The sequence below is a fragment of the Eleutherodactylus coqui genome, chromosome 4 (assembly GCF_035609145.1).
Source record: "Eleutherodactylus coqui strain aEleCoq1 chromosome 4, aEleCoq1.hap1, whole genome shotgun sequence".
In the NCBI taxonomy this organism is placed as follows: domain Eukaryota; kingdom Metazoa; phylum Chordata; class Amphibia; order Anura; family Eleutherodactylidae; genus Eleutherodactylus; species Eleutherodactylus coqui.
Window position 1 is genome coordinate 150,024,843 of NC_089840.1, and position 21,770 is coordinate 150,046,612.

Sequence of the window (21,770 nt, forward strand, 5' to 3'; positions counted from 1 at the left end):
ATTCGCAGTTCTTGTTCAGTTGTGTGAGACTGGCCTTAGGCCACCTGCACACAGCAGGGCCAGATTCCACAAGTGAATGTCTGCTGCGGAAGACCTGTGATTCATCTCGGAAATGAATTGAGAGTGGTTGCGAATGATCGGATCGGATGTGGTCTTTTTTCACAAGCAGTTGATTACATCAGAAAGTTGCCCTACCCCCTGGAAATACCCTTCTATGCAAGGGATTAATGACCAGATGACATTGTCTTGTGCTTTTGTGGTGGTGAGAGCTTAGAACCTTCAGAACGGCATACTGCTCCCCTTAGCTTGGGAAAGCAGTGAACCTGCCCACATCCAATACAACGGATGCCGCAAAGGACAACGGGGTGTTCTTCTCTGAAAAAAATCAGTCCTGCACTGTCTTTTCCTTGCATTTGTGCTTCCTTTTATTCATTTTATGTGGTCTTCTAGCAACCTGTAAACTATCTGCGTTTGAATCACATTGCATCCACAATTACATTGCCGATGGGCGCGGATTTTAAACACTTCCATAGAGATAAATGAAGGCCTTCCACGCGTAATCCTCGCAAAAATAGAGAATGCTGCGATTTATTTTCTGCTTGCGGACACTGCAATTCGAAACTGCATGTGTGCGAGGGGCTGCAGACTCTCATTCATTCATCCGCCAGCTGAAGATCACGGATATCATAATTCAAATCCGCCCGTGTGCAGGTTGCCTAAGGCCTCATGTCCAGGGGCAAAATTGAATTGTTGAATCTGCGCGGGGATGATCCGCAGTTCCATATGGCCATAGACATGCATTAGGCATCCGCAGGTAATTAAATACCTATGGATGTCATTTTTTTCCGGCGTGTGCATCCGCAGCATGCTCCATTTTCAGCAGTTTTCCTGCACGGAAAATGCATGTCAATAAATTTTTATATGTTCCTTTTTATTTTCATTTGTTATTTTAGCGAACTCCAGTTTCTTTAACAAAGCCATGTATTACAAGCACATGCAGGTTTATGCCAGTTTTTAAACCAGATAAAATGGATTGTTTTTATATGTTTTAGCCAAATATACATATTTGTATGCTGTTATTATGTGTTAATATCATGCAGCATTTATTATTTATGTATCTAATATTTATTTGTTTTCACTTTACCTCTTAATTTATTTTTATTTTCATCCTCTGGTATATTTCTACTGACATTTTCATGCAATTACCATGTCATGATATGCAGTACCCCCTCCCATTCCCTATTTGATATAGTACTACCCATTAATGCATAAGTGTAGTCCCAGCAAATGCTGAGGAAGGGGCACTACGGCCCAGAAACGTGTTCATGTATGTGGCTCTGAAACAAAAAATGAGTTGAGGTAAAAATATTGTCTCGTGCTTCTCTTAACCCCTTAAGGACCAGTGGTGGTTTTACTTTTTTTTTCTTAAGGGCTAAGTCAGATGAGTGGTTTTTTTTGCATGCGCCTATGAGTGCAAATAAAAGCGCATCTGATAGAACCACTGATAGAATTATGTAGTGTTCACATGTCCGTCTTTTACAGGCACAAAATACTCACACCTGCAAAAGATAGGACATCCGTGCAGAGGCAAGGTCCGTGCTGCGCGTTAAATATGCCCGCGGGGAGTTCCCTCATCATTGAACACTGTGACAGCACTGTTACAGTGTTCAGTGACAAGGGGACTCCCCGCAGGGATGAAGAAATCACCTGCCATAGCTGTGGCAGAGGATCGTGATCTTCTCTCATTGATTTCAATGGGGCCGGCGCTGCAGGCAGCCCCATTGAAAGCAATAGGATGCAGGCAAGCCCCGCAGTAATTTTTGGGGAAGGGCTTGAAATTTAAGCCCTTCCCTGAAAATCATCCCTGGCTGGTGTAAAAAATGTATAGATCACCTTCTGCCCCTGTCGGGGCTCTGGCGCGTCTTCTCTCTTCCTTGCTGGCACCGCTCTGAGGCACTTTCTGGTGCCCAGGGATTTAAAAATCCCTGCTTCCAGAGAGTGCTCGTCTGATTGGCTGAGCTCTTAGCCAATCACAGGCAGCGCTCAGCCATTCATTGAATGACAGCTCAGTGCTACCTGTGATTCATCACAGTGCTTAGCCAATCAGAGGAAGAGCTCAGCCATTCATTGAATTCAGGAACATTCAGGATAAGCTAAATAGTAGCACAGTCTATGGAAAGTGGGATTTGAGATTGGAGGACATGAAGTTGCTACTCAACAAAGTTATGTGTTTCAATGCCATGTCCAAGACTGACTAGAAAGGGGTGGGAGTGTGGACAACCCTGGAAAGAAAGGGAGGTCACTTATGCCCATAGGAAGCAGTTCAGAAACTTGTAAAAGTTTGAGGAATTACCCCTGCCCCCAACCATTAGCACCTATCAACAGAACTAACATAATGTGCTTTCAATTTAATGTAGTTTTGAGGTTTTGAGGAAAGTGCTTGTACAGCAGGTTTACAAGAAGAAAAGTACTTCTTACATTCCCTTAGCATATGGGTGATGCAGGAAGCCGCAGCAAAGGCCTTTTCGGACTCAGTACGTCTGGAGGGGGAGGTGCAAGGCATTTTAAACGTATGTACTCCCATCCCCTTTCCTCTCTGCATCACAGTTGTCATGTTATCATTTACTATTAAAAAAAAAACAGTTTGGAGCATGGGCTACTCCAATGTGCACTGAGCTGCAAACAGAGTCTCATTAATACCATACGTGCTCCAACTTAGCTCATCAAAAAAAAGCTGCTCAATGCACCAGTGCTGATACAGAGGGCTCAGATGGCAACAGCTACAACACTGTGTGTGGAAAGTAGTGAAGCAATTGGGATCCATCAAACGTATTGGTCATTCATGCAGGTGGTAACAATCTAACATCAACTAAATCGATGCTGTCATCAACGAGATGCAGAAAGACCTTAGTTTGTCTAACAAGGTGGCTAGGATTAATGGCTATTTGGTCTTCCATAGTGCAGACAAGAGAATGGAGACTAGCGGTATCAATCCTATCAGTGGAAAAGTCTAGGAGAAAGGCAAACAGAGTCATCGGGAATTTTGTAAAAGCATGAGGACGTGCAATGGTCAGGCATGATCTGATCAATTACAGACTGAAGATTAAACCAACAGGATGGGGTGGTATAATCTCCATGTGGGGTGGTCAGATGTGGGGCTGGACATTGTTAATAACTCCATACAGGAGAGCTTACAAACATAGTGGGAGTTGGCGTGTCAGTGAGGTTGATGGTGGAAAAGCTGAGCAATGGCCGGGGATTTCTGCTTTGTCATTGGCAGAATATTGAGAAAAACTGAGAAGTCCTCCAGACGCAGCAGCAATGTTTGAGTAATAGTGCTATGCAAGATTTCAAGCAGGCCTCCCTGGGCCAATGTTAAGTAAGTAACTAAACTGGCAATGAGCCAATATTAAGCCAGCATTCATGCTGGTGATGTGACAATGGGGACAATGTAAAGCCAGCGACCAGGCTAGTGAACTGGCAATTTGCCAATGTTAAGCCCGCTTATTCGATGGTGAACAGGTTGATGTGGCATACAACTGCTGCCTGGTGGAGACTACATAGAAATTATGATGGGTTTCATCAAGGTTGATGCTTAGCTGGCTTACAAGCTGGTGATGCAGAGTTATGCAACAGGCATGGCCCAACTAGCTTCAGAGGCGGGTGGCAGGCCAGGACATGGTTAATTCCGCAGGGATCGAGTGCCACAGTTGACTTTAGGCTCCCTAAGGGATTGTCTATATAAAAAAACATGGTTTATGCCATAAATGTCTTTGTCTTCAAAAGTGTTGTGGTATCTTTCTCTTGTGGTGTGGTGATGGCTATTCAAGTAAAGAAACAATGTGCTTCGCAGGTTACACCATTAATACACACACACACATATATACACATATATGTAAATATATTCAAACAGAAGTATGTATACATACCATGAAAAACACATTGTACATGTACATTCCCATACTGAGGAGTACAGTCAGAAATGAGACAGCAGGAGTGAGGGTGTAAGGGGGAAGTTTTAACCCCATAATCGTTATAGGCCCCTGACTTCTAGGACCCTAAATATTCTGACTGCCCTTACAATGGAGAACATATTCCCAACACCCTCACCACTTGTGCAACTCAATCCATTCAACAGCAAAACAGCAAACTTCAATGAATCTATTAAACAAGAAATACTATGCAACACTTGTCCTCCACAAAAAGTACATATGCAGATGTATTACTGTAACTGATAAAATGTATAAAAATCATAGATCATCAACATAGCTTAGTTACTAATTAACTAAAAACAATATTTTAGTTTTTCTTTATAAAGTTACAGCTATAAGTTTATAGAACAATAATTTACAGTGATTTACAAAAATATTTGCTTGGTTTTTTTTTTTACTTTATTGTTTTATTTTACAGGAGGCGATTATGAGAACTTGGGTCATTCTACTTTTAACTCTGGTCCTAATTTTGGTCATAAAAGTAGATGGTCAAAGACGTAAACCTCGTCCAACTGTAGTTCGTCCACCTAAGAGGCCAACCCGACCTCCACCAGAACCTGTGGAACCCACAGACCTGCCCCCACCACTTCCACCTGGACCTCCATCTGTTTTTCCTGATTGTCCTCGTGAATGCTTCTGTCCTCCTGATTTTCCTTCAACAATTTATTGTGACAGTCGTAATTTACGCAAAGTGCCAAATCTACCCTCTCGAGCCAGGTATGTTTACCTTCAAAATAACTTCATTGAGGATCTACCAGAAGATGCCTTTAAAAATGCCACTGAGGTCCAATGGATCAACCTTGACAACAACCGCATTAAGAAGGTAGACAAAAAAATTCTAGAAAAAATGGAAAACCTAACGTATCTTTATATGGAGAAGAACCAGTTAAAGGAAGTACCACCGTATTTGCCTCAAAGGCTTGAGCAACTTCGCCTGAGCCGCAATCAGATTTCCAAAATTCCTGCTGGCGTTTTCAACAAAATGGACAATCTGATCTTGTTGGACTTGCACCACAATAAGTTAAGTGATAATGTATTCAACAAGAATACATTCAAGGGTCTAAAGAATCTTATTCAGCTTAATTTGGCACACAACATACTGAGAAAAATGCCTCCCACAGTACCCGAAACTGTGAATCAACTATTTCTTGACAGGAATAATATAGAAGAAATTCCCACAAACTACTTTAAAGATCTCCCCAATTTAGCTTTCCTAAGACTCAATTACAACCAGCTCTCAGAAAAAGGACTATCTAAAAACATATTTAACATTTCCAGCCTTTTGGTTCTACAACTAGCCCATAACCAATTTGCAACTGTACCATCAATTAGCCCCCAGCTGGAGCACTTGTATATGAATGACAACATTATAGAAAGTAAGTGGAATTTTATCTAATCATAAACTGGGTCCGCTGTTCTGTGTTATATCTACTGGTGGTGATCTGAAGGCTCCTTCACATCTACTATTTATTCAGAAATTTTAAAAGTTTGAGAGAAACAACTTAAATTTTCTGTTTTTCATTAACATTTTTATTTTGAAACATCTTAAACATGTTTTTTTTCTGGTGTTTTACCTAAACAGAGAATCCTGTCGAAAAAATGCCCGAAAAAAAAAAATCATACCCAGAGCATGCTGTGTTTTGAAAAAATTGCCACTGGCCTCAAACCACACTACAAATGACCCAAAAATTGCTGTTTATGCAGAATTTACAATATGTCCATAACGAGATGGAGACATCGCTGAAAATACAATGAATGTAAATGCATAGCCAAAGAATGGAAGATAGGCAAATGGTAGAGATCATATATATGGTAGATGACACGAATGTAAGATGCAATATTGTACAATATATCTATACATAGTTTTTAGAGCGGACCCTTGTTATAGTCCTGGGTATAATAGATGACGGGAAAGATCTCTGTATTGTCCCCGGATATATAATATACATAGTTATTAGAGCGCCCCCTTGTTACAGTCCTGGGTATAATTGATGATGAGAGAGATCTCTGTACTGACCCCTCATATATCTATACGTAGTTATTAGAGCGCCCGCTTGTTACAGTCCTGGATATAATAGATGATGAGAGAGATCTCTGCACTCACCCCTGATATATCTATACATAGTTATTAGAACACCACCTTGTTACAGTCCTAGGTATAATAGATGATGGAAAAAAAGATCCATGTACTGACCTCTGATATATCTATACATACTTGTTAGAGCGCCCCCTTGTTACAGTCCGGGGTATGAATAGATGATGGGAGAGATCTCTGTACTGAAGCCTGATATATCTATACATAATTATTTGAGTGCCCCCTTATTACAGTCCTGAGTATAAATAGATTATGGGAGAGATTTCTGTACTGTCCCCTGATATATTATACATAGTTATTAGGTTGCCCCTCAGCCGTCTTTTTTTTCTAAAGAGAACAACTTCAATGTTGATAACCCCTCTGGGTATTATAGTCCAACCATTCCGTTTTTTAATTTAGTTTCCCATCTTTGAACCCGCTCAATCTTTAATATGTCCTCCTTGAGCACCGGTGACCAAAACTGTACAGCATGCTGGTGTAACCTAAATATGTTCTGTATATAATTTTAAATATGTATTGTATAGCTAATATGAGTTATATTGTCCAACTTATTCCTGCTGTACATATATAATTATTTACCAGTATAGTTAATATCATACCGGTATAATCTGGGTACCTTCTGTATATAATTATATATGTACAGCTGGTATTAGTTATACATTCTGTATATAGTGATTTGGAGCATGCTGGTATAACCTGGGTATCCATGCTGTATAAATATATATGTACAGCTTGTATAAGTTATACATCCTGTATATAGTGATATGGACCATACCGGTATAATCTGGGTATCTTCTGTATATAATTATATACGTGCAGTTGGTATAAGTTATACATCTCCTGTATATAGTGATAAAGACCATGCCAATATAACCTGGGTATCTCCTGTATACAATTATATATGTACAGCTTGTATAAGTTATACATCCTGTATATAGTGATATGGACCATACCGGTATAACCTGGGTATCTTTTGTATATAATTATATACGTGCAGTTGGTATAAGTTATACCTCTCCTGTATATAGTGATAAAGACCATGCCAATATAACCTGGGTATCTCCTGTATATAATTTTATATGTACAGCTGGTATACGCTATACATCCTGTATAAAGTGATATGGCCCATACCTTTATAACCTGGGTCTCTCCTGTATATGATTGCCCACGTTACACACAATTAAAAAACGCATTAAAAACCTGCATGCTGTTTTGATACATTGCATGTTCCTTTTTTATCGTATACATTGTTTAAATCCACATTCGTTTTTTTAATAGTGTATGTGGTTTCTGAAAAACACTTGTAGTTTTTGAATGTGCATTTTAATTGTGGTTCAAAAATGCAACAAAAAGCATGAACACAGAAAGGGCTACTGACAAATATTCATGTAGTCCAGGAAATGAGTCAGCTCTGGAATGCTTATGCCAAGGAGCTAGATCATGTATGTCCATTTGTTTTGCAGCTGTATGCAGCACAGTTTAGGTATGGGTACAGGTGTGTGTATGTGTGGGGGCAGGGGGGTGGCGAGCTGAACTTTTACACTTGTGCCGCTGAGCTTTTAGCTATGCCCCTGAATAAACACAAGTTATGCTGAATCTTTCCCATTAAAACTATATATCAGTCTGCTGAGCTCGTCCTGCTCTATAACATAATGTCTGCAGATTGGACAGAGTGTTCCACCTAATTGACTACTGTGGGGGGCTATCCAGACAACATGGCTCACCATCCCTCCAGATATCTTTCATCCACTTGTGGAATCAATGGCAAGTTAAGTTGCTGCACTTCACCTGGCTGGAGATAATAGTTCCTGTCCTATGATTTTTGACAAGCAAAAAGAGGAGAAGATATAGCGCTGCATGTGCATTACTAGAGATGTACTTGTTAGAGAGCCTCACACCTAAAGTGTGCACACCACACAGACAGAAGAAAACTCCATTCAAAACCTCATGCATGCAAAGATAAAACAGGAGCTAGCCCAAGTGTCCTCTCACCAAGGGAAAAGCGCATCAGATACAAAAAGGGTAAAAGGGACATGTTGTTAGACATCACCCACCTGACAACATACAGGACATCAGATTTCTGGAGGCCACACCTGATAAAGGGAAGGAAGCAGGAGATCAGGTGTCCAGAGCATCTTCAGGAAAGGTTGGAGAAACAACTGAAACTAGCAGCATGCATAACACCAAGAGTGGGAAAGGAATAATGGACAAATGACCAGCACCCTCTAGTAAGAGCAAATCGTATTTATGTGCACAAAACAACTAGGGATTGGCTGGCTAGAGAACAGTACACCCAACCAGCTCCATCATCTCACACCTGTGCAGGTGTACTCCTGTAAACATAGAAATATAGGTCCCAAGAGCACAACGTGACAACTCTTTCTGCAGGATAATAGAAAAACAGCAATTCCACAATTATGTTTTTAAGCTAAAAAGGTTGTCACTCACCTTGTGGCATTATAAGGCCCCCTACACGCGAGCGGAAATTCTGCGGCGGGATTTCCCGCAGAATTTCTGCCCCTGGACGCCTGTATAGGATTGCATTGCAGAACGCAACCCTATGCAGACGGCCGTGATTTGTCCGCGTGAAAATACAAGCGGAAAACAAATCGCGGCATGCTCTATTCCTGTGCGGGTCTCGCAGAGGCCCGCACAAGAAATGTCTCTTCCGGCGACCCGCTCCGCTCTGCGCATGCGCCAGCTGGCTGGCAGCCGGCACATCAAAGAGCCGGAGCCGCGGGAGAGGTGAGCGCCGCACTGGTTCCTGCAGGGGTTGGGTCGGGTCCCGCTGCAAGAATTCTCGCAGCGGGATCCGACCTGGCCGTCTGCAGGCGGCCTAACTTTATTCTCTGTGTGGGTGTAAAAACAGCAATACCAAACTTATGTAGTTTTGTTTTTTGTTTCTTGCAGCTCCACAATCCACAACCCATAACTTTTATTTTTCATCACCAGAGCTGAATGGGGGATTTTTTTTTCTGTGGGACAAGTTGTAGTTTTTATTAGTACCTTTTATAGGTATACAGAACCTTTTGATTGCTTTTTTCTGGAAGGCAATTTTTTTCTGGAAGTTTTCTGGAAGGCAAATTAACAAAAACATTTCTGTCATTATTCATTTATTGCTTTATTTTGCACTGTTTTCTGTGCCGGATAAATATCATGATAATTTTATAGATTTGGTCATTATGAATGTAGCTATAACAATTATGTGGTGTTTTTTATTTTAATTTTATTTACATAAAAAAGTGTTTGGTTTTTTTTTTACCTGAGAATTAAGATCACACGACAATCTGAAGAGAAAGGAATAACTAACCAAGGTAACACTAGCTGACACATATATACTGCAGGGTTAGCTAGTTACACAATGAATAAAAAAAGAGCCCAGTGCTTCAGCTCAGCAGTGTTTCTGTAGCTCTCATTGAAGCTCACTATCCTTCCTTATCCTCCTCTTCCAACTGGAATATTCCAATAATTGGTAAACACTACTTACTAGCTATCATAATATAATATATATGGCAACTATACTGTAGCACCAAATAATGCAAACACAACAGCACTTGTGCGTACCTTATCACATAAGGGAGGCTCCTTTCGGTGTGTGCTGCGAGCTCCCAAAAGCAGTCTGGATCCGAGATCCCTATAAAGTCCAGCAAGAACTGATGTGTTGGAGCTGCATAGCAGGGTACCCAAATATGTCAATGCATAGATATAAAGGAATTTCATCTTTATTGAAGCCACACGGGCTTGATGCCAACGTTTCGGCCTTGACAAAGGCTGTGGTGACAGCCGAAACGTTGGCATCAAGCCCGTGTGGCTTCAATAAAGATGAAATTCCTGTATATCTATGCATTGACATATTTGGGTACCCTGCTTTGCGGCTCCAACACATCAGTTCCTGCTGGCAAATATACTGAAAGATGAAACATGGAGATTTCTGCAACTGGTCAACAAAATAAGATTTTGCTAGTGCAGCGATCTTTGGCTACATGTAAGTATTTGTTAGTTCTCAGGTTAGTTTCTGTAGGCTCCTGGTATACCTGGTAGAATCAAACACATTGGGCATGCATTGGGGATACATTTAGGGTTACTTCAGTTGAGAAGAAGCTTCTTCACATGGTTGCCTTCATAGAGTTCATTCCAATTTACATATCTTTCTTGGCTTTGTTTAAATATTAGTGTAAAAGTGTTTGTAGATTACTGCATATATTTACAGCAACAAAGTGTCTTATTGCTCTGCACTGGAGACGGAAGTCACCTCCTTCCTCTCACAATCTCATAGCTAGAATCTCAGATGTTTGCAGCCTGGAGTAATTACCGGCTTGTCTTAATAATTCACTAGATGGCTTCTCTCTGATATAGATGCCATGAAACGATTATTTAATTGCTCCATCCTGATTTCCAAACTTCTTGTATTACAGAGGATTCTACCATCAATTGCTTCATTTTCCTCCCTTCCTTTCTTTTTTCCCCCTTTTTCATTGTTGGTTATGATCAGGTTTTTCTACCTCATTCGCAACACCGGGCAAAAGTCAACTATCCCGCTGCAATATATTATTTCATATCTAGTCCTCATATTTAGTCCATATCAGTCAGGACGGCTTATGGAAACACGGGTTGGTTCAGAATCGAGAAAGGACTTACGGCAAGGCTGCATTCTATCACCATTTCAATCTGTATGCAGAAATGATCATGAGGCGATGCAATCTGGATGAATTAGAAATCTGAGTCAAAATCGGTGGCAGAAATGTCAACAACCTTCGATATGCAGATGACACCATCCTGCTTGCGGAAAGTGAAAGGGACCTGGAATACTTTATCCAATAAGTGCAAAAGGAAAGTGAACGCATGGGACTGTACTTCAACAGCAATAAAACAAAAGTCATGACCACAGTAGGCAACGGTACAGTGAACATAAAAATTAACAACGAAGAAGTCAAGTCAGTCCAAGATTTCATCTTCCTTGGACCCAAATGCGATTGCAACAGACAATCTGGACCTGAGATCAAGAGACGGATTACACTTGGCAGGAATGCAATACAAGGAATGGAAAAGATCTGGAAAAGCAAGGACATTAGCATTGCAACAAAAATCAGACTGGTCAATGCAATCGCCTTTCCCATAACTAGGTATGGTTGCGAAAGTTGGATGCTCAGGAAAACAGACAGAAGAAAATTGATGTGCTTGAACTATGGTGCTGGAGGAGAATGCTACGGATACCTTGGACAGCCATGACAATGAACAAGGTAGTGTTAGATTGCGCCAAACTAGAAAAAATATCACTAGAGGGCAAAATCATCAAACAGTGGCTCTATTTTTGTGGACACATAATGTGCGCTAACTCACTGGAAACAGTACTGATGCTTGGCAAAGTTAGTGGAAAGAGAAGATCAGGACGAAAAAGAACAAGATGGCTAGATACAATCAAGGCCACCATGAATATGTCAATCGCGGAACTGAAAGAAGCTGTGAAAGACAGGAATGCATGGAGAACATTGATCCATAGAGTGACTAAAGGTCATATGCGACTGACCAGATAATCATCAATCATAATTTAGTCCTCTGTAATAATAATCTTTATATAGCGCCAACATATCCTCAGCGCTTACAAAACAGGGGGAACAGAAACATCTAGTAATCAGTTGATGGAGACAGTATGGTTGAGGGACCTGCTCCAACGAGCTTACATACTACAAATAACGGGGTGATACAGAAGGTAAAGGGCTGGAGATGTGCACGGTATGGCAATGTGGAGAGTGTGGATTGCTATACACAGACAATGGTCAAAATGAGCAGTATAGTGGATGAGTCGCTATGACTGCAAGGGGTGGTTGATGGCAGATGGCAGGGATTGCAGTCAGTCGGACAGGGAACATGTTATCAGGCAGAGTAAAGAGAGGTTTGGATTAGGAGATGTGGTATGCCTCCCTGAAAAGGTGCGTTTTTAGAGCATGCCTGAAGTTTTGTGTGTCGGGGATTGCCTTGGAAGTTTGGGGTAGTGCGTTCCAGAGGACTGATTCTGCTCTGCGGGAGTCTTGGAGGCTGGAATGAGAGGTTCAAATTAGAGGGGCGCTTAATCTGATTTAGTTAGCGGACGGTGCAGGCTGGGTGGTGGGTTGAGATGAGGGATGCAATATAGTGCGGTGCTGTGCTGTGGAGATCTTTGTGGATGAGGGTAGTGAGTTTGAACTGAATTCTATATTTGACGAGCATCCAGTGCAGTAACTGGCACAGGGTAGAGGCATCCGAGTAGTGACTGGACAGGAAGATGAACCTGGCTGCCGCATTCAGGATAGATTGGAGAGGGGGAGTCTGGCGCAGGGGAGGCCGATCAGCAACGAGTTGCAATAATCGAGCCAAGAGTGAATGAGGGCAATGGTGATTGTTTTTAGCGTGTCTACGGTGAGAAAAGGGTGGATTCTTGAGATGTTCTTGAGGTGCAAGTGAAATGTTCAGGAAATAGATTGGATATAAGGGGAGAGATCAAAGTCAAATATAACCCCAAGGCAGCGGGCGTGCTGTCTGGAAGTTATGGTGGTGCCACACACTGAAATGGAGATGTCAGGATGAGGTCGGTTAGTAGAGGGTGGAAACACCAGTAGGTCAGTTTTTGAAAAGTTCTGTTTTAGGTAGAGAGAGGACATAGTTTTAGAGACAGCAGACAGTCAGTGGCGTTGTGAAGGAACGATGCTGTGATGCCACGGGAAGAGGTGTATAACTGGGTGTCGCCAGCATAGAGATGGTACTGAAAGCCAAATCTCCTGATTGTTTGTCTAATAAGGGTTGTGTAGATTGAGAAGAGGAGGCGTCAGAGGACCGAGCCCTGGGGGCCCCTAACAGCAAGAGGAATAGGAGAGGAGGTAGAGTCAGCAAAGGATACGCTGAAAGAGCAGTCAGATAGGTAAGAGGAGAACCAGGAGAGAGCATTGTTTTTTAGGCCAATAGAGCGAAGCATATTGAGGAGGAGTTTGTGGTTAACAGTGTCAAACGCTGCAGAGAGGTTGAGGAGGATCAATAGGGAGTAGTCACCTCTCGATTTGGCCATCAGGCTGTTATTTGACACTTTAGTCAGGGCGGTTTCTGTTGAGTACATAGGGTGTAAGCTGGACTATAGGGGGTCAAGAAGAGTTTTCTGAGAGATCGCTTATAATGCGGGAGTAAGCCAGGTTTTAACAGTTTGGAGAAGAAGGGGAGGTTTGAGATGGGTCAGTAGTTGACAGCATCGGTCAAGAAATGGTGGGGATATGATAGCATGTTTGAATGAGGAGGGTAAAATGCCAGAGGTCAGAGAGAGGGAACGGAGGACATGTGAGGGAAGAGGATCATTAGCACAGGTGGTGGGGCAAGCTGAGGAAAGCAACTTGGAGACTTCTTCCTCTGTTGTTTGTCTGAGCACATAGATTGAGCAAGAGCTACATGCAGTACTAACGAGACTAGGGTCGCTGCTAATCTGGGATTGGGAGGTATATTTCTTCCCGGATATTGTCAATTTTTTTTTAAGTAAGCAGCCAGCTCTTCAGCACTGAGATGCATTACTGGGAGCTGAGAAGGGAGTGAAAAGTGTCCAATTAGTCAATTAGGATTGTGAGATAGTGAGGAAATGAGAGAGTTGAAGTAGATTTGTTTGGTGTGGTGGAGGGCTAGGTTGTAGGTTCTGAGCATGAATTTGAAGTGGAGAAAGGCTGTGCGCTTTTCTGACTTTCTCCATAGCCATTCAGCACACTTAGAGCACCACTGGATGTAGCACGTTTGAGATGTGAGCCAGGGTTGCCACAGTCTGCATCAGATGACTTGGATCATGGGGGTGCCGCTTCATCCAAGGCGTATTTGAGAGTGATGTTGTAATGTGCGGCAGCCAGGTTTGGGCAAGAGAGGAGAGAGATAGAGGACAGAGAGGACTGTAGGGTCTCAGTAAAGTTTTGGGTGTGAATGGCCTGAAAGTTCACGTACGGTAGATAGGAGAGTCTGGGGAGATGCTAGGGAGCTTGGCAGAGAAAGAGAGGAGGTTATGGTCTGAGAGCAGGAGAGGGTAATTAGTGAAGTGAGAAGCAGAGCAGAGACATAGGAAGACCAAATCAAGAGTATTGCCATGTCTGTGAGTGGGAGAGGCTGTGAGTTGTGAGAGACCAAGGAAGGAGGTAAGCGATAGAAGCTGAGAGGCAGATGGGCAAATGGAGTCATTGGTGGGGATGTTAAAGTCACTGAAGATGAGGGTTGGGATTTCGCAGGATAGGAAGTGGGGAAGCCAGGGGGCAAAGTGATCCAGAAACAGGCGTGAAGTACCTGGGGGCTGATAGATAACTGCTACTCGCATGGACTGTGGACGGAAAATGTTGGGGGTATGTACCTCGAACGATGGGAAAGTGAGTGAAGGTACCAGGGGAATGTCCTGGAAGGTGCATTGCGGAGAGAGAAAAGCACCTACTCCTCTACCACACCTGTTTTCTGGTCTTGGAGTATAGAAGAACTGCAGGCAATTGTAAGACAATGCAGCAGGGGAGGCAGTGTCAGACTGCTGTATCTACGTTTCTGTGAGAGCTAACAGGTTTAGAGATTTAATCGTAAAAAAGTTGTGGATGCTGTGGTGTTTGTTGCATGCTGACTGGCAATTCCACAGTGCACATTTAAAGGAAACAGGGGAGGGTATGCCTGGGCTAGTAGTTGAGCTTGAAGGGTGTCTCAGTGAGGCAGGTGGGGGTAATAATTAGGAGCAATAAAGGGTGGACCAGGATTGGGAGAGATATTCCCTGCTGTTAGTAGCAGCAAGATAGCGAGGGTGAGCAGGTGGTTCAGAGATTTGTGAGGGCGGCTGTGATGTTTCTCAGTGTCATCAGGGGCATTGAGGCATATTAAGAAAATGAATAGTGCATGTGAACTGTGCATGGGTGAAAAAAGGAGAAAGGGGCTGATGTGAGTAAAAAGCACCAGAGGTGGGATTTGGAAGTAGGTTTTAAAGCTAACAGTGAAGATGAGGATAGAGGCTACAGTAGTAGTGATGGTGTTGAAGTGAAAGGTGTTTAGGCAATTTATGTGGCTTATCTGTCTTCTTCCCTGTCGAACTGCCATCTATAACTGCATAAAACACTTGATCCAGCGCATATTTCATACAGCTCACACACGCGTGGCTGCCAACTCGCGTGGCAATGATGGTTCAACTGATTTTATAATTCAAGCAAGAAAACTACAGGGCTACAACCGTCAGTGGCTACTTAGATTTCATGACCAGTAGGTTGGGGAGCGAAGAGGTTTATTGCTCATCTTAGATAAACCAATAATAATATTGTAATATACTTTTCTCCATTCTTATGTTCTGCAATAGATAGACAATTATCGCTTATCTTACGAACATTGTTACGCATGTTATTACTTTTCTTTTCCAGTTTCTGCTTCTTTATTACTGGCTATAGTGTCTGATTTGTTTTTAAAATTAATTTTAAAAAAATAATAAAAACAAGTGTTTGTAGATGTCATTAACTGTAAGCTGTACTACTCATGATTTAAGTCATCCCTGGAAGGATATCAGTAACTTTTTGGGTAACTTTATATGTTTCATTAAAGGGGTTGTCTCACGAAAGCAAGTGGGGTTATACAAGTGTTTCAGGCCCTATTTCCCACTTATAGAGCCCTTGAGCGGCCAAAACGATAAAGAACCCCAACAAACGACACCATTTTGAAAACTCGATCCCTTAAAGGGGTTGTCTCGCGAAATCAAGTGGGGTTATACACTTCTGTATGGCCATATTAATGCACTTTGTAATATACATCGTGCATTAAATATGAGCCATACAGAAGTTATTCACTTACCTGCTCCGTTGCTAGCGTCCCCGTCACCATGGATCCGTCTAATTTTGCTTTCTTCTGGAGTTTTTAGACGCGCTTGCGCTGTGCGGTCTTCTTCCTGGTGAATGGGGCCGCTCGTGCCGAAGAGCTGGTCATCGTAGCTCCGCCCCGTCACGTGTGCCGATTCCAGCCAATCAGGAGGCTGGAATCGGCAATGGACCGCACAGAGCCCACGGTGCACCATGGGAAAGGACCCGCGGTGCATCGTGGGTGAAGATCCCGGCGGCCATCTTGGTGAAGGAAGAAGTAGGAAGAAGGAAGACGTCGCAGAGCGGGGATTCGGGTAAGTAATATGTATTTTTTTTTTAACACATCCATTGGGGTTGTCCTGCGCTGAACGGGGGGCCTATGGAAAAAAAAAAAAACGTTTCGGCGCGAGACAACCCCTTTAATGCTGCTCTTAATATCCTAAGGCCCAATGTCCACGGGCAAATTAGAATTTTTAAATCCGCGCGGGTGACCCACACGCGTGATCTGCGCCATAGGGATACATTGGACACCCGCAGGTAATGAAATACCTGCAGATGTCATTTTTCCCTGACGTGCGGATCGCACTTGCAGGAAAACACCCGCAGCATGCTCCATCTTCGTGCGGGTCTCCCAAGCGGAAAAGCAGGCATTAAAAAAAAAATTGTGCACAGCGCATGCGCGCAACACGTTGTCGGCATGCCGAGCACATCCGCCGGCCCAAAGACAAAAGATCCGGCCGCGACGGAGGGCAGATCTGCAGCATCCAAACAGGTGAGTATATGGGAATTTCTGGCCTCATGTCCGCGGGAAAGGAGGGACCCGCTGCGGGATTCTGCATGGAGAATCCGTGCAGGCCCGAATTTCCCCGTGGACATGAGGCCTAAGGCCCCCATCACACAGGTGCCTTTTTTTCATAATTACCACAGCATTTTCAGTGCATGGCTAATCACTGTAAAACGCTCCCATTGTTTTCAATGGAGCCTCTTAGACAGCCGTTAGATCGCAGTAGATTTTCAAGCTGAGTCTATTCTATTTTTGACATTTAGTGCACCTCATTCATGAAAGTGAAAGTAAAAGTAAAATCGTGGCGCTTTGCCGAACGCCTGTGTGAGGGAGGCCTAAGGAGATCCGATCACATACAGCATATAGAGTGGATTCGCATGCAGAAAATAAGCAGCATATTTCAGTAGAAGCCCAGTGCATAAGATTTTAAGAAATCTCATCCATACGCTGTGGGGGAAAAAAGTAGTATATATTGACCTGCGGTGCAAATGTCAGTTTATGCTGTGGATTGTCTCTGCAGATTTCACCTCTTCATTTATTATTCTATGATTATTTATAAATATAATAATACATCAGCTTCCAAAGATTGGTATAGAGGCGAGAATATTCATGCTTTCTGTACTGCACGTTTATGCTGCCATAACAGTTCATTAACGTAATGTATACTTTTCTTTCTCTTCACAGAAATTAATGGCACTGAGATTTGCCCACTACCTTTTGCTCCAGCTGATTTCCTCTCATCAGAAAATACCTTCGTTCCACATTTGCGCTACCTTAGACTGGATGGAAACCAGCTAAAGCCTCCCATACCACTTGATGTTATCATGTGTTTCCGGCTTTTGCAGTCTGTGATCATCTAAGTGACACAGACCATAACATGAATCTACACTGCTGGTAAACTGCACTAGTACATCCTCCTGTACTAACCGTCATTAGATGTGTTCATCAGGATATCTGTAGTGTCTTCTCATGCACTGTTACTATTTTCAACGTCATTACTATGAGAAACAGGGATGTAAAAGGAGTACAAGTATAAAACAACTGCAGAAATATCATCAAAATATAGTAAATTTAAAAAGACACAACATCAAGAATAAAAACTTAAAAAGACAAAACCTATTTCATAGATTACACAAAAATTTCATTTTTCAAAGGGCTTCTAAAAGACAAGAACTGGACTCCGATTTTCATTGGCAACTGCATCACTTTTGCCTTGCAATAATTTCGCCAAATCTCACAAATATGTTACATCTAGACACCAATATTTAAAGGGACCCTATCAACAGATTTGTCCATGCAACACTGCTGACAAATCTATGTAGGGGATGGGGGGCAGGACATTAAGATACCTGTAGCAAGGCTGTCAGTAGCCGCATTACAGCATGCACTGCTAGCGCAACTGCTCCGCAAACAGGACTTCTTCCTCTGATGCTCTTCCTCTCTGTCCAATCAGATGCTCTATGGCAATGGCTCACAGCTGAAGCATCCAATAAGGAGACTGCTATAACTGTCAATCATTGCTATAGAGTATCTGATTCGACAAGAAGGGAAAGCACTAGAGGAAGAAGCACTTCCAGTGAAATGTCCCCCGAGCACCTGCAGTAAATGTCCTCCGAGCACCTGCAGTGGGCACGTCTGAGGGATACAAACATCAATTTATCTGTGATGCAGCTGCTGACAGCTTTACTAAAGCTTTCTCCATCCTCTGCTCCTCGGCCCCCAAGGATCTTTTAGTGATGTACTAAGTGGTCCAGTTTCTATAATTTCACTGAACTCTACTAGCACATGTTTCCTGTAAGAATGATGCAGAAAATCACCCAATCACTTTATCTGCTTTGGATAATCCATATTTATTAGAATTCTCTCCCAAGCATAAACTGATGATGGTGTGCCCCAATGCTGAGACCGCCAATAGTGAGCTGTAAACTGTGTGGGAAATGGTCAACAAGTCTACAATTTCCCTGTACCACCACAGTGGAGAATTAAGCTTGAAACAGTCCTAAAGAGATGTCTGTGAAATGTCCGAGCGGCTGTGTCCTCCGGAGGGAGAGAATAAATACAATGAATTTGAATCTGAAGGAACAGTACATATTTTGCAATTATTAGAAGTAAATTGGCCAATTACCAGATAATTTGCTCATTTATAATAGTAATTAATTTTGCACCCGGCCACTGATACCTGTGACATCTTCTGTTAACAGTGCGTACTACAAGTACGTAGCTTACTTGTAAGCAAAAACAAATCAGCAACTGTCTTTTATTGACCAGCTGCTGAAAAGTCACCCAAGTAAATCCAGAAAACTTAGTGCAGAGTCTGACAAAGCCGCCAACATGCAGCCACAAGCCCCATGTCACTGCGACCTGCATATGAAGTAAGTGTTAACTGACTGCTGACAGTGTGCCCAATAATGCACAGCTATTAACAATCGACAGTTAAGGCTACCTACACACGGGTGAGTGAGATATCATCCCAATATTGCACTCGCAAATGTGCGTTTTTCTGGCAAAAGCGCCTCCCCTCACTTCTCTGAAGTAGCAATCTTCCGGTGTGGCTTCGAGGAGTGTTAGAGGATCGGCAAGTGTTTCCCATTGTTTTCAATACTTGCATGCAAGGTGTTTTACTGTCTGATTGTTCTCAGTAAGAGAAACCACCTTTTAATGGCTAACAAAAATACATGATGTTACAGCAAGCTTTCGGGTTCTTTCTTATCGACCCTTCAGACTAAAATGAAACTGGTTTAATGGCACACAATTATAACATACAAATGCAGATGTGGGGGGGACACCCCCCTGATTTAAATAAATGTTCACACACAGAAATTTAAGACTTAATTTCTGTGTGTGAACATTTATTTAAATCGAGGGGTGTCCCCCCTCCCCTCTGCATTTGTATGTTATAATTGTGTGCCATTAAACCAGTTTCATTTTAGTCTGAAGGGTCGATAAGAAAGAACCCGAAAGCTTGCTGTAATATCATGTCTTTTTGTTAGCCTTTAAAAGGTATCATATCTACACGATTACTTGATTTTTCTTACTGAAAACAATCACGCTTTAATCTCTTTTGTTTTCATATTACCTAATAGGTGTTTTACTGTCCCATTGAAAACAATGGGACATGCATTCTGAGGAACACGAAAAGATAGGACATGCCATTGCTCATGCATGTGGATTTCATTCAAAAAAAAGGGGTTCATATTCGCATGAGTTTTGGGAGTCTCGCAATGCAACAAACTTGCACAAGATTCTTGACTGTGTGAAACCAACCTAGCACTGAAATTATTACGCCACACTGACTTATATGACTCTGTGGCTCAGGGCTGCACCTCAGATATGCATTGGCCACATGATGACCCCTTTGTGAGGACTTACCCGAAGATGTACCTATTGCTTTCAACCAGTCATGACACTTAGAAATTAATATAAACTGTTTTTAACTACAGTATACATATATACCAGTGTGTAGAAACTACACATAGACTTCAGATGTGGAGTTAGTGATAACAGTAAAGACGATTCAGAATATCTAAACACTGCTAATGAAAGACTATCTATCAGCAGACAATTCTACATAAATACCTTGCAGAATTTCTTAATATACTGTGTAAGAAGTAAGTGCACCATTTGTTCTATAAAAAAAACGCATAAGGCCACCACCACTAGAGGGCACATGATGTACACAGGTCTTTACGGATTCCATTTAAGCATTTGTATAAAAAAAAGTATCATGCGCGGTTCTCGTCAATAGCTTTGTATATACCTATGTAAGTAAAAATGTACATCTATATATGCAGACAAAGCAGTGGGCAGTATGCATTCCTTCAACATTCACATAGCCCTACTTTTTAATATGTTTGTGTCTTTCTTTATACTGCAAAAAAACTATACATTTTTCACTGTAAATTCTCTCTTTAATAAAGTTTTATGGTTTAACAGGTTTTTTAGGCATTTGAGAGCAAAAACACATAAGCTAAATGTATGGTAATGTTCAGTCTTACGTTCCCCTACATTTTAAGGGTATTTGTCTTTAGGGTCACCGAGGGTCGGGAACGACTAAACGGCTAACAACAACACATTTCATGCTCACTGTAATGTAAAGAAAAAATAAGCCAAGCATTCTTTTTTGTGGTACAGAAAAGTGTGACATGTTAAAATATTGTATCCTACAGAAAATGTTCACAAACATAATGGAGATGAGAAACTAGTCAAAAGTGCACAACTGAACTACGCTCGAGCAGTTATAGTTCAAGTGTACATCAAGCAATGCGCTCAAATACTTTTTTTTAATTAAAAGTATACTCTTGATGGATGGCTGAAGCTTGATGTGAACAATCCTATAGACATACATTATATTCTTATAACTAGGATCCCATGCTGCTTTTATACTGTATCTTGACTGTTTTTTCTCCAGATGGACTATTTGGTCAAATTCTACAATGTAACTGGGTCTCATTGAGTTTGGGACACTGAATGGTATCGTTTGGTCTTGTTTAGTTTACCGCATGTACATCTATTGATAATGTTGAATCAATTTTGTTTTGTTTCTTTGTTGACTTTATATTAGATACTTTGTGCATGGTTTGTCATTACTCAGCACCTTACTGTATTTACTTAATTCACTGTATTGCTTTAGTATATTTTTATGTTCCACAATAAAAACATTGAAACAATGTATTTAAAATCTGATTTACATCTAAAACCAGTTCCAGTAATACAAATATTTACCTTTCAAGTCAGATGCATATTCCTCTCCATAGGCAACATTTTAAACAGATGTCAGTACAGAAAAAAAATGTATCTTAAAGGGGTTGTCCCGCGCCGAAACGGGTTTTTTTTTTCTCAATAGGCCCCCCTTTCAGCGCGAGACAAACCCAATGCATGTGTTAAAAAAAAAACAACGTTTAGTACTTACCCGAATCCCCGCGCTGCGGCGACTTCTTCCTTACCTTAGCAAGATGGCCGCCGGGATCTTCACCCACGATGCACCGCGGGTCTTCTCCCATGGTGCACCGTGGGCTCTGTGCGGTCCATTGCCGATTCCAGCTTCCTGATTGGCCGGAATCGGCACACGTGACGGGGCGGAGCTACAAGGACCAGCT

General features: G+C 42.0%; 1 protein-coding gene across 1 annotated transcript in view; it reads left to right on the forward strand.

Moving 5' to 3' along the window:
• The window catches only part of PRELP (proline and arginine rich end leucine rich repeat protein), a 79,680-nt gene extending 60,305 nt beyond the window's left edge, over window positions 1-19,375 (forward strand). Inside the window, exons 2-3 of the mRNA XM_066600302.1 lie at window positions 4,411-5,368; window positions 17,359-19,375. Coding sequence (XP_066456399.1) covers window positions 4,420-5,368; window positions 17,359-17,534 — 1,125 coding nt within the window. The 5' untranslated portion in view covers window positions 4,411-4,419 and the 3' untranslated portion in view covers window positions 17,535-19,375. The remainder of the gene's footprint in view (window positions 1-4,410; window positions 5,369-17,358) is intronic.
• Window positions 19,376-21,770: the final 2,395 nt, after the last annotated feature.